Genomic DNA, 12,286 nt, shown 5'->3' with positions numbered 1-12,286 from the left:
CTGGGCCAGGCAAAATGGTGGGTGCCAAGATGGCGCCCCCGCCTCAGCCTCGCCCTGAGCGCCCTCCTCTGCTTCTCTCGCCCTTATCCCCCCAGTTTTGTCACGCTCCACCTCGTTTCCCACAGCAAATTTATTAGTTAACTGAAGTGCAAACAACACACGCCAAAAAAGGCGGCCACGGGCCTGGGAGGTGGCGGTGCGGCTATGGTGTGGCGTGCCACCAGCAGAAGGCAAAGGGCCGGCGCTGGACGTTGGTGCCGCAGCGCACCTCCCCGAGCCGCCCGTGGTACGAGGCGACGTCCTCGAGGAAGTGGCACCGCAGCCCCAGTGGCTCCAGGAGGCCGCGGACATGGTGCTCCAGGCAGCATTCGCCACCCAGCACTGGGCCGAAGGGCTTGGGGATGCCCAGGTCCTTGGCCAGGATGATCATGGGGACCTGTGGGGTGACACAGGGGGCTTTAGGGGTACCCAGCAGCATCCCCAGCTGAGAAGCCAAAGGAAAGCAGTTGGTGATCCTCCCAAAATTGAGTTACGGCTGTTACTTTCTGTAGCTTCCCTTCAGGAGATCCAGCACTGTTTCCCTTCTTTTTTTATATATATTTAAACCTTGCCATTTCACCACTTTGAAAGGTTTTCACCTCAAAGCTGTTCAGGTTAACCCAACCATGAGCAACATGCATCAGAGATGCAAGGTTACAGCCAACCTTTGCTGTTGACCAACCGTAGTCAACCTGCAGAGCCTGGATGGAGGTATTTTCCCTTTCTGGGCAGGAAAGCACTATGCTTTTTTGGACATCCTTAAGGATGGGAGCATCATGGTCATGGGCTTAGCTATTTTTCCTCTCCACATCTCAAAACACACAGCCACTGACTGGAGAGAACGCGAGGAGCAGGGACACCTCTCACCATGTTGGGGAAGTACGGCATGGCCTTGCCTTGCTTGTCAAGCTTGAAGAGCGCTGGCAGGTCGATGATGTCCTCCTCCGTCAAACCCAGCTCCTTCTTGAGGATGTCCCTGTTCCAGTCAATGCAGCGCTAGAAGGAGAGGAGAAGAAGGGACTGGGGGGACAGGCAGGCAAACAAGGTTCCCCCAAGTGGCCTTGTGGACACTCTCATGCAGGAGGAGAACATGCCAAAATGCAATACCTCCTTTGAAAGTTCATGCCACCCTGGGGCCGTTATCACAAGAAATATTGGTTATCATCAGAAATATCAGCTGTTACCTGAACGTACTGATTCTGCTGCACCATAATGTTGTTGGAAAGGACCTTGTTAATGGTCACTCGTTTTGTGTCCGTCCCCGAATATCCTACAAATGCAAACCCCGATGGGTGAAATGGATGCCTGCAGAAGCCTGGCTTAAGATGTGGCACAGATACGGAAAAGTTTCCCAAAATCCCAGTTTGCCGAGCTTGGATTAAGGTTTTGGCTTAAGGTTGAGGCTGCTGGGAATCCCATTTCTTAGCTTACTGGGAAACCAAGCAAGAGGGAAAGCTTTGCCTCTTTCACAATATCTTCACCTGACCTGGAGAGCATTGGAAAGTTTGTATCATCCGTCTTCCTGATGACAGAGCTAATAGGATAACAGTTTCTGTGCTGTCCCAATTCCCAGCTCCATAAGATCAGAGGTATCCCCTCCACAGAAGCCACCTCTTGTTTTGGGACGTTCGGTTCCTAGGCAGATAGCATAGTCCCAGAGGGCCCTGTGGTGGCATGGATGTCCTTTCCCGACTTCATTGCAGACAGATGAATATTATCCCAAACAAAACCTCAGTCAGAGGCTGCCCAAACTGGCTACCAGTCCAGAGTGACTGAAATGTCTTTGGGGTGACGTGAGACCCCCAGTTGTGTCACTCTCCACTGGAGCTGGTATTTACAGAGATGCTCCATCCCACCCCACCAGCATCTCCTCCGGGTAGAGGGCTTTATCCCTCACATCCCACTCACTTTCCCAAAATAGGGCTCGAGGGTGGGCAGGCATCCTGCCCAAGGACAAGCATGCCAGTCCCTCTTGCCAGCCTTGAAGGGCAACGGTTTGGGAAAATGTCCCCTTCCCTGTGCCCCCAACACCCGAATGTCACTCCAGGCATGTCGGGTGCTGCCGCCCTCAGGCTGCCTCACCCTACATCAAAGCTCAGCCTTTATTTTAGGGACAGGGATCAGCACGCTTCCACCCACCCCAGTGGGATTTGCACAATTCCCACTGGGTTGCCTGCTGCCCCCTTGCCTTTGAACATGGTGGCTTCGCCCTGGCCCTCCTTCTGCTTCTCCCGAAAGAGCTTGTAGCACGCCGTGGGGCTGGCCATCAGCATCCGAAATCTCTGGGACAGGTGGGAGGGAGAACGGTCACCGAAAGGGGCTTATCCAAAACCATTGCATTCATACCCCTCCCTGGGGAAGCTGCCCTTGGAGGCTTGTTTCTGGCCCTTTGCGAAGAAGTTGAGGTTAAATTCTTAAACATAGAGGTCTTTGCTGATATTTAATGCAGTGCTAATAAAATACACCTGAAGGAGGGTGATTTACTCCTGGTGTTGAAGGGAAATACCTAACCCAAGGGGTTAAATGCTGCTGGGGCTGCCCCAGGCGGGAGGGATGGGGCAGGGGGGCAACTGCAGCCTGGATGCAGCGGGGTCCAACCCTGCCCACCCCCCTGGTGGGGTGCGTGATCCCTGGGGAGGGCAGGGGGAGTGCTATTGCTGGCTGTGTTGGTATTTCAACCTCTGTGTGGATTTTTTTTTGTCTCCGGGCGGGTGTCACAAGGCAGGTGGAAGCCAGGGAGGATGGAGAAATTGCTGTGATGCCTCACGAGCAGGCAGAAGAAGCAGCATTAAGCTGTTCCCGTGCCACTGGGGGAATCATGAATGCATAGTCTGAGCCCTGTGGGTGTCCCAGCTTGCTCTGGTCTTGGTGACCTCTTCTACAGGGGCTTAGCACAACCTAGATGAAGGCAAAAGGAGGGTTCCTGGTGTGTGTGTGTGCATAATGACTCCTTCTCTGAACCATCCTGCCAAGGGTTTTCCCCAGAGGGAACAGTCTGTTTCTCAGGGGCTAGCTCTTTCCTGTGTCTTTTTTCCCCCTGTTTCCAGCCCATCTGGGAGATGCTGAGCAGCAGCGAGCCCTGGCCAGCTCATATGAGTCTCCCTTTGCAGGCACCTTTTCCCCGATCTCTTGGGGTTGACAACAGCTAAGAAAATCCCTTCCTGCGTTCAGAGCACTTCTTCTAGGGGCATGGGAGAGAAGCCAAGCAAGCACCAGCTGGGGCTGTCAAGGAAATGAGCTTTGGGATTTTCCCTAGAGCTGACCCAGAGGGATTAGCTTCCCCGAAGAGAAACCACAGAGCAGCAGAAGGTTTCAGGGTACCTTTGTGTCGGGGCTGGGCACAAAAGTGACAAACTCGTTGACGTGGCCCGTGGCCAGCCAGTCAGAGTAGAGCTCCACGGGAGCCTGCACTTGCTGGGCGAAGAGGAAATCCCGCACTACTCTGGTCATCCTCCTCCCTGCGGGTCTGGGGGCAAAACGACCCCCGAGAGGGGTGTAAGAGGAGTAAATATTTATCCGTCCCCATATGCATGCACATAGATTGCAGCCAGGGTGGAGGAAAGGAGGGAGGGAGGAAATGAGAAGGCGGAGATGGAGCAATGGGGTTGGGTGCACCCACTCCATAGAGAGGACAACATTTGGCTGATGAAGGTGCTTAATGTGAGTTTTGGTGGTATTTAGGGGCACCCGTGGTTCTTTTGCATCCCCAATGTGTGCTTTTCCCATCTCTTACGTGGGGAAGCTGCTGCCGATGAGGATCCTCCCCAGGGGGAACTCCTTCCCTGCCACGGTGACGGGAGGGCTGACCTCCAGGTTGCCAAAGGAGTCGAGGCTGGAGACGGCCTCAAAGAGGGGCTCTCTGCTCACGTAGCCAAAATCAGGGCCCTGCAAAAAGAGAAACTGCCATGAGCATTGCCATGAGTCCACCCGTGCCCTTATTCCTCCCGCTGGGCCTGGACCTGCTCTGGTGGGTGAAAATAGCAGGGATGGGGGAAGAGGAAGAGGCAGCCCTAAAGGCAAAGCAGGAAGATGAAAGTCTCCGGGGCATCTGGGCTCAGCAATAAATGGCGAGTGCCAGAAGCAGAGTTGGAGTATGGAGTCCAGGAGTGATCTCTGCTATCTCGCAGCTGCTTTTTAAGTGTCCACGTTAAGCTAATTAGTTTCTGGGGCAGCCCCGAAGCGGAGTTTCTGGATGGCTGGAGTGGAGCAGGATGAGCTCTGGCCCTCGAGGGTAAATCCTCCCCAGGCATAAGAACCACCTGAAGGGCTGGGCTTCGCTTAAATCCCATCTAAGCCTGATTTTCAGGACTGAATATATCTGGGATTTGAGGTGTTGGGAGATTAACCCTTGGTGCCATGTCTGGAATATGCTGAGCGAGAGATTGTAATGCTAAAAACAAGGTGAAAAAGGCACTAGGGACACAAATCCTTGTCCTCGCTCTCTGTTTCAAGTCGCTGTGGGTTTGGAGCTCAGTTCCTGCGCAGCCCCTCAGACACAATCCGGTATCTGCTGGTTTTCATTAAACCTCAATCCCTTATTAGTGTCGGGTTTCCTCGGGGGTGCTTCAATTGAGACAGGTTTCCTGCAGGCTGTCTCCCAATTCACTCGGGCGGGCACGGCGGTGTTTGCAGTAAGGGGATTTGTCCTCGACGTGCTGCCCTGTCCGCACCCAACCTGCACCTCCTGCCTCGGCTGCACGCGGGTGCAAAGCCCTCGGGGTTGCCCCAGGGGGACAGAAACGCAGCAGGGAGGTGGGATGTGGTTACAGGCAAAAATGTACAGGTTGGGAAAAACAAGCGAGAAGACCCAAAAGCGTGAAAAAAGTGGGGAAAAGCGATCTAGGAGGCGCTTAGAAAAATCAAATTAAAAAAAATCAAGGGTGTTCGGAGAAGCCGGGAGCTGCAGCAGGGATTGAGCACGAAACACCTGCTCCTACCCATTTCAATTTAATAAACACCAGGGCCAGCGGAGGCTCAGCTGTCTGAGCACTGGTTCATCCCAGGTTTGTGGGCATCATCCGAACCCTATCAGTTCCAGCTGGATTTTGAGGGGCTAATTCCCCGTGGTTTCCTTTTTCCCTGGTGCAGGGTCCCGGGGGCTTAGGGCTTGGCTGGGCGGGAGGAGGACCTGCGCTGCCTTTGGCTGCGTGGTCCTAGCTGGAAAATGAGACTGGAAAGATAGGGCTGGGGATTAGGGGAGGCTTGAAAGCAGAAATTGGTGTATAGCATGTTAGCAGCTCCAGAGGCCAAAATTGCTCCTCTGAATATGAAGCAAAGCAATTCCTAAGGAGGGCCGGTAGGAGCTCAGCTTATTCGCAAAGGAGTGGATCAGCACAGCACTCCCATCCTGCCCGATAAATCCGGGACTGCATGCACTGCTGGCATGAGGAATGGTGTCCTTCAATGCTTTTTTAAAGTGAGGAACCTTCCCCAAACTGGCATGCAGCAAAAAAAAAAAATATAAAAAAAAAATAAGTGAGCTGCCAAAATACTGCTGGGGAGCAGAGCAGGGTTGGGCGTACGGGGCAGGGTTTGGTGGCTCCCCAGGGCTGTCCTGCCCTTCCTGCATGGTCAGATCTCAAAGGGATCATTCAAAACCTCATTTTTTCCACGCTTGTCTTTGCGGGACTCTCCTGAAATGCCCTGGTCAGGGTCACTGCTCTCCCAGCAGCTCGCTTCGCGTGCCCTGCCCTTCGCCTTGGCAGCCAAGCCCTGTGGGGAGGATTTTGGCAGCCGCCTGTGTCTTGCTGTCTTTCGAGCAAGTAAATCGACTCCTCTCACACGTTCCTTTCCTCTTCGGCTCGAGCGCTGAGGCTTAGCTACATGTGCAGAGGAGGAAAGGAGAAACCAGCCCGCTGAGACTCCTCGTTTCGCAATTGGAAAACGTAAGAGCTAGGATGTGGTTTCGTGGTGGGGCTCGCTAGGACAGGTCGCTGGCTGGACGTGATGGTCCTCAAGGTCTTTTCCAGCCTGAATGGTTCTGTGGCTGCTCAGCTTTTTGGGGTGAAGGAATGCACCCCTTGCAACTGCCCTGCTCTTACCAGCAGCTCCTTGATGGGGGCTCGCTCCAGCCCTCTGTCCTGCGGGGCGTCCAGCACCACCGGGAAACTTTTCTGGGGGGCCTGGGTGTAGCCGAACTCAATCTCATCCTAAAGCAGGGAGAAAAACCCATCAGGGAAGGCAGGCTGTGCCCCCCAGCCCGGTGCCCACCTACCTGCATCCAGCGGTCCCCGCGGTTGATGTAGCCAAAGCAAACCTTCAGGTCGCAGCCGGCCTTGTTGACCAGGTTCTTCACCTCCTTGATGAAGAGGTAGTTGTCCTTCATGCTGGGGGAGTGGGTGGTGGGAGGGAAAGGGATGGAGAGCTGCTGGAGGACGGGTGGCTGGCCCTGGCACTCTGAGCATCTCCCCCCCGGCTCGGTGACCCCATGGGGCCAGTGCCAATTTGGCCGTGGAGGTCTCATCCCTCGGCCCTTACCTGCAGACGAAGACGTTCACCGGTGCCAGCGTATTGGGGGTCATGATCCACGGTGCCACCCTGAACACCACCGTGTCGGTGAAAATCGGCGTGTGGGGGATGCCCTGGGGGAGGCGAGCAGAAATCAGGGCCCTCCCACTCCCCATTTGCCCCTATCGCCCCAAATACCCTACCCTGAAATCATTTTTGGGGTAAACTAATGGTCTATTCTCCATCCCTGTAACCTCGGGCTGTAGCAGCCTTCCCTCTGCCCCCTTCCCCAGAACCCCCGACCTCAGCCAGGGTCTCCAGGAGGCTGACGTGGATGGAGACCAGCCCGGGGAAGGAGTCGTCGGGAAAGCGCAGCCCCTCGACGAAGAAGTTGAGCTCGGCGGCCCCGCCAGCGTGCTGCACAGTGTGGCACAGCTTCCTCCGCCCCAGCACGTGGACGTAGCGCTGCCCGAAGAAGGGGTCTGCAAGGACCGAAAGGAAAAGATGGGTGATTTCCGAGAAGCTGTGGTGGTTTCTAACCCGTTCTGCTTGTGCACGACGTGTTTCCACCACCCCCTGTGCCAAAGCTTCTCCTCTGCTGGAGGAGGAAACTTCATCTGGCAGAATGACCCTAACGCAGCTCAGGTGCTTGCAATTTTGCATTTGTGCACAAGACGGGTGGGCAAAACCTCTGAGAGCCTTTTCTGGGCTGGAGCCAGCATTGCAAAGATGTTTCCATGAGGTTTCTGCCCTGGAAGCCCCCCAGACCTCCCATGGGGTAGCAATGCCACAAACCCCTCTGCTGATGGATTTAATCCCATGTTTAAATGTGCTTAGTGGCACGTTTCTGGGCTGGATGAGTCCCAGGGAATAAACCACCGTGTCCACAGCAGGGAACAAGGAAGGGAAAACGTGTCTTAGAGCATGTTGCCTGGTGCAGGAAGCATCAGGGTGTCAGGACACCTGTGTTTGTTTTTATTTTTTACTGCTGCTTTGCTGGGTGACCTTGGGTAAACAGCTTCACCACGCTGTGCCTCTGCTTGCGCATCTCGAGTTTACCATCTGATAAAAGACTTAGGGCAGGAAAAATTTGGGGAAGGGATGGTGAGGGCACAATGTGCTTCAGAAGGACAGTTTGAGGAACGTGGAGAGGATGAGGTCGGGATGGGAAAACAAGAACTTGAGATGACAAAAGCCTCGTGAAGTGGGAGAAGGGGCAGAGGAGGCAGCGATGGAGAACTTACTCTGCACGTGGAAGACCCCAACTTTGTCGGCATCAGAGACGGGAACATAGAGCACGATTTCATACCCCCGTGGCAGGTGCTGTGGCCCTTCAGTCCTCAACACCATCCGAGACATATCCAGCAAATCTGGGGGGCGAGCGAGAACAAACCTGGGCGCAAGCTCCGCCAGCCTGTGCACTCCTGCCCTGCGCCAAGCAGCGTGCCCTTTCCCTGTAACCAGCCTTGGCATGCATGCTGGAAAAACAGCCTGCGGTCCTGCTAGCAAGGCTTGTGGCTTGTGCTTTGAAACTTTTTTTTTTTTTTTTTTTTCCCCTGGCACAGCCGGTCCCTGGCCTCAAAAAGCCGATGGGCACTGGCTTGGCGTGGTTTGGTTTTCCAGGAACAGGCGGGTATTCCTGGCTGCCGGCCGTGCGCCTGGCCCCAAGCATCCCTCGGCCAAGCCCTGCCGTCAGCGGCACCTCCGCTGTTTTTTTGGCTGTGCTTTGTGCCCCTGCTTGACCTTGGGGCGATAATTAAAACAAAATACGAGGACAGGAGCATGATCCCGCATGGGGAGCTTACTCAGCAGCTCAGCTGAGTCAGAGCAGAGAGCAGCCAATTCCCAAGCAATCCTTCATGCCTGAAAAGATTAAAGAGGGGGGAATAACAGCGTTTTTGCTTATTTTTTTGAAGCGGAGCTGGGCTTGGGACTGCGTTACCTTCTTTGCTGAACACCCTTTCGTCATCGCAGTCTGGCGCAGGACTCAGGGGGCTCTCCCTGTCGCAGCTGACCAGCAGGATGGCCCCGTGTCCCTCGGGTCCCCATGTCCAGCTGGCCTGAAACGCCACGCTGGGGCTCAGCGAGGCGATGGGGATGCAGCAGCTGGGATGCGCTGGCCTCCTGCAAGCCCAAGGGCTACCCATGCAGGGAAGGAACAGGGTTACCTTGTTGGGATTGTTCTTTTCCACCACGCCATCCCGATCCGCATCCACATCCAGGGAGAGCCCTGGAGGGCAAACCCCACTGTCAGATAGGGTGGGTTGGGTGTGCGCACTGTCCCCCCCGACCTGGCAAAGCTGTCCCCTGCTCAGAGGGATGCTGCATCGGGGGAGCCTCCCTACTCACCGATGCCGGTGAGGAAGACCCCAGCTTGATCGATGGGCTGCCCTCCCTCTGCGTAAAAGCTGACGATTACCTGGAAATACCCAAATTTGTCTGCTTGGGGAAGGATGCTCTCGCTCCCCAGCCAGGAGGGGGCCCGGTGCCCAGCACCCCAATTTTTACCTTGTTATCGTTGACCTCGGTGCTGGCCCGGCTCATGCTGAACCTCAGGACCATCCCCTCGTCCAGCGGCCACCGCGTCCCGCTGGGTGCTGGCCCCACCTCGGCTCGGCCCCGCGCCAACACCTCCACGCTCACCCCCTCCGTGTGCTTCACCCCAAAGGCCACCGCCCCGGCTGGGGCCGCCCTGCAAGCACCGCGCTCTATTTTCCGAGGTCTGCACATCCGGCACCCAAAAACCACCAATTCCCATTACGATTCGGCTCTCCACCCAAAACACAGGCTGGCGTCTCCGTGCTCACCGCTGCCTCTTTTCTACCTTTCCTCACAGCCTGGGAATGTTTGAGGTGCCTTTTTTTTTTTTTTTCTCTCTTTTTTCTTTTTCTCTTTTTAGGACAGAACATGCTCTTGTAGAAAAATGAGTGTATTTAGTAGCAATCAGTGCAGATTGCCATTAACTCTAATTACAGCCAAAGCATTCAGTGCCACTGGAACCAAACTTGGTTTGCACTTCAGCTGAGAAATCTGCGTTATTTGCCAGCTGAGGCAAACCCAGCATTTCCCAGCTCAGTGTAGCAGCATTCCAGCTGAGCTGGAGGATTTTACCATGGGAAACTCTCATTTTTTATTTCATTCAATCCCAACCATTCAATCATTCAATCCCAAAGCATCGCTCCCAGTCCAAAGTGCTTTTTTTCTGAGCTGCTCCATGCATCCCCTTTGCCTCTCCTGTCCCTAATTTCCCCATCAATCCAGGGTTATTATTTTTGGGTTGCTTACAGCACCCAAAATCCAGGCTCCCTTTGAGCGCTGACACCCGAGCGCCCATGCTGGATCACCATTACAGCATCATTTATTGGGTTTCTGAGTGAGGGCAGCACTGCTGAGCATCGGGGGAAGAGGAAATCTGAGAGTCTGCCTGATGCTGCCTGGGCATTTCTTAAATTGCTCAATTCTGTTTAATTATGCATGCAAAACTGGTTTGGTTTCTGGGCTTCGGGAATCCCACTGGGAAGAGATTTGACCCGGAGAGAAGCCAGATGCACTGTTTGGCTGGAGTATCGAGGGCAAGATTTGCAAAAGCAGCTGGGTGAGCGCTGGGATGAGCCATGAAAAGAGCACATCACCTTTTTTTTTTTACTTTCAATTATCTTGAAGGGTAGCGTTGGGCTTGTTTTAGAGGTACAGGGGCAGTCCTGTGGGGCTTGCAGGCTTTCTGAGGACACAGATCATCACCAGATCTTGCTTTCCTCCCCTCTCCCAGCTGCATCACCTCCTTTGCTGTCTGTCCCCATGGCTCCTGCTCGAAATGCCCCGTCCCTGCTCATCCCTCTGTTCTCCAGCAATTTTCTCAAATAGCACTGCATCTTTTGACCGCAGGTGGACCAGACTCATCACCTTTGCAGACCCGTACGTATGTCATGCAGCAACTGATGCTTCAAACTTGCCCGGGACTTGTGCAGATTTGCAAAGCCTGGGGAGGATTTGTGCCGATGAATTGCATCAAATCCTAGAGCTGGGGCTTTTGGGGGGAACAGAAGGAAAAACGGGGACGGGAAACGTGCATGGGGAGAAATAGGTTGAGGAGCAGGTAGGGTTTCACATCCCACTCACCCGTGGACATCGACGGCAAGGTGGGTGCCCAGCACGCACAGCGCCTGGATGCGGCTCCCGTGCTGCAGCCGCAGCGTGCGCTCCCCCAGCATCTCGCTGCCTGGACGCCCCGATGCTGGGCGCGCACACCCCGCTGCCTGCTGCAGGAGCTTCCTCCTCCCCTCGTCTTCCTCTTCCTCAGCCAGCCCCGCAGCAAATCAGCCCACCTTCAGAGCTCGCAAAGTCTGTGATGATGACTGTGCGCCCCCACCCTGGGTCGGAGGGAGGGGGCGGTTGGATTGGACCCTCCAAAGCCCCAGGAAAATGATCTCGGGAGGGAGGGAAGGGATGGAGAGGGAGGGCAGCTGGCCCGCTGCCCACCCTGTGCCAGCCCCATGCGAGCAGCTCCCCCAGCTGTCCCCATCCCCGTCCCCACTCCCTCCAGCATCTCCCCAGACTGTGATGAGCAGCTCGGTGGGGAGGAGGATGCAAGAGAACCTCGGAGGTGTTTTTTGCCGTGCTTTTGGATTCCCCTGGCGTTTGCAACCCTCTCCTCCTCCTGTGCCCCTTTTCTGCTCTCTAGGGAAAACCTCTGCCTGCCTGGAGAGGAACAAATCGAATTTCCCAACCCTCGGGCTAGAGCAGGATGCTCTTTGCTTCCCTGCTTGCTTTCAGCTCGCTTCCCTTTGCCTCCACGCACGCCAGCGTGGGGAAAGCCGTGGTGGTTGTGCACAGCCGGCGCCCCACTTGGCGCCACGGCAAGGCGCACCGGGAGCCAGCGCTGCCCACGCGGGCGTTTGCATTATTTATTAGCGCCGAGCTGAATATTCATGTTGGAAACCAAACTTCTGCCCCAGATTTTGGAATAACCTGCTGCAAGCAATTAAAGAGCGAGGAGCAGAAATGTTCAGTTTGATCTTCCCTGTTTGTATCCCTTTTGGGCTTTTCTTTTGAGCTTTCTCCTCTCTCCGTGACCAGGGCAGAGGAAATGAGCTCAAATCCAGTTTCCCATCTGAAGCGGATCCCTTTTTTTTTTTTTTTTTTTTCCCTGTGACCTGAGCAAACAGGAGTGAAGACTTTGTATTGCTGAGCAGATTGGGAACACACACACAAAAAAAGGCAGAAAAAAGGGCAGTTAGGGGGCATTTTGCACATGCAAAAATGAGGTTTGTGGCAAGAGGGAGATTTTATTAAAGGCTGTAGATGTTCTCTCCCAAGAGAATAAGAAGTTATAAACACTTTGCTGTCAGGCTGTGCTATCGTGGTCACAGCAGCACCGCTGCTGTGCATAGCCAGCCTGGGGGGGTGCATTAAGGGACCCCCGGTTTGGGTGCCCCAACCTGAGCTGAGCGGCCAGCAGCTGGAAGAGGCTCCCTCTTCTGAAAAGCATCGTGGTTTTCCCCTCATCCGTTTGACTCCAGTCTATTCAAACCACCAGCAGTAAGAAAAACCAGTGAAAGAGGAACCAGAAAGAGAAATAATTGGGAAAAAGAAACCAAGGCTTTGTTTGCACAAGCAGGCTCCATTCACCAGCTTTGCGCCATGTGAGACTTCCTTTTTTTTCCCAAAAAAACATCCCTTCCCTGCAAGCAACAAGTGGGATGGGATGGCCTCGGCTCCTGGGACCCTGTGCTGGAGACACAGGTGTAAAATCCCCGTTTCAGAAGAAAAAAAGCAAAGCAGCTTTTCTAATACCATTTTC

At 54.6% G+C, this 12,286-nt stretch overlaps 1 protein-coding gene across 1 annotated transcript; it reads right to left on the bottom strand.

The window, feature by feature from the left end:
- Positions 1–3: 3 nt before the first annotated feature.
- LOC101794235 (protein-arginine deiminase type-2) lies at positions 4–11,927 on the bottom strand. Its single transcript, XM_005012609.6, has 16 exons — positions 10,606–11,927; positions 8,995–9,178; positions 8,836–8,905; positions 8,655–8,716; positions 8,429–8,546; positions 7,731–7,856; positions 6,790–6,968; positions 6,517–6,620; positions 6,254–6,365; positions 6,081–6,188; positions 3,773–3,924; positions 3,361–3,505; positions 2,228–2,321; positions 1,224–1,309; positions 907–1,035; positions 4–436 (listed from the first exon to the last, which is right to left on the bottom strand). The coding sequence occupies exons 1-16, from the start codon at positions 10,695–10,697 to the stop codon at positions 203–205; spliced, it is 1,995 nt and encodes a 664-aa protein (XP_005012666.4). The 5' UTR covers positions 10,698–11,927; the 3' UTR covers positions 4–202.
- Between the last annotated feature and the right edge of the window lie 359 nt (positions 11,928–12,286).

The sequence above is a fragment of the Anas platyrhynchos genome, chromosome 22 (genome assembly GCF_047663525.1).
Source record: "Anas platyrhynchos isolate ZD024472 breed Pekin duck chromosome 22, IASCAAS_PekinDuck_T2T, whole genome shotgun sequence".
In the NCBI taxonomy this organism is placed as follows: Eukaryota; Metazoa; Chordata; class Aves; order Anseriformes; family Anatidae; genus Anas; species Anas platyrhynchos.
Note: the sequence above shows the minus strand (reverse complement) of the source record. Positions and strands in the feature narration are given on the sequence as shown.

What these genes read in the sequence shown, in the direction of transcription:
- LOC101794235 (XM_005012609.6), bottom strand. Translation starts at nt 10,697, where the DNA reads ATGCTGGGGGAGCGCACGCTGCGGCTGCAGCACGGGAGCCGCATCCAG. An exon ending in GGTCTTCCTCACCGGCATCG is followed by an intron (nt 8,717 to 8,835) that starts GTGAGTAGGGAG and finishes TTTGCCCTCCAG; the next exon opens with GGCTCTCCCTGGATGTGGAT. An exon ending in CGAAGCCACCATGTTCAAAG is followed by an intron (nt 1,310 to 2,227) that starts GCAAGGGGGCAG and finishes TTGCATTTGTAG; the next exon opens with GATATTCGGGGACGGACACA.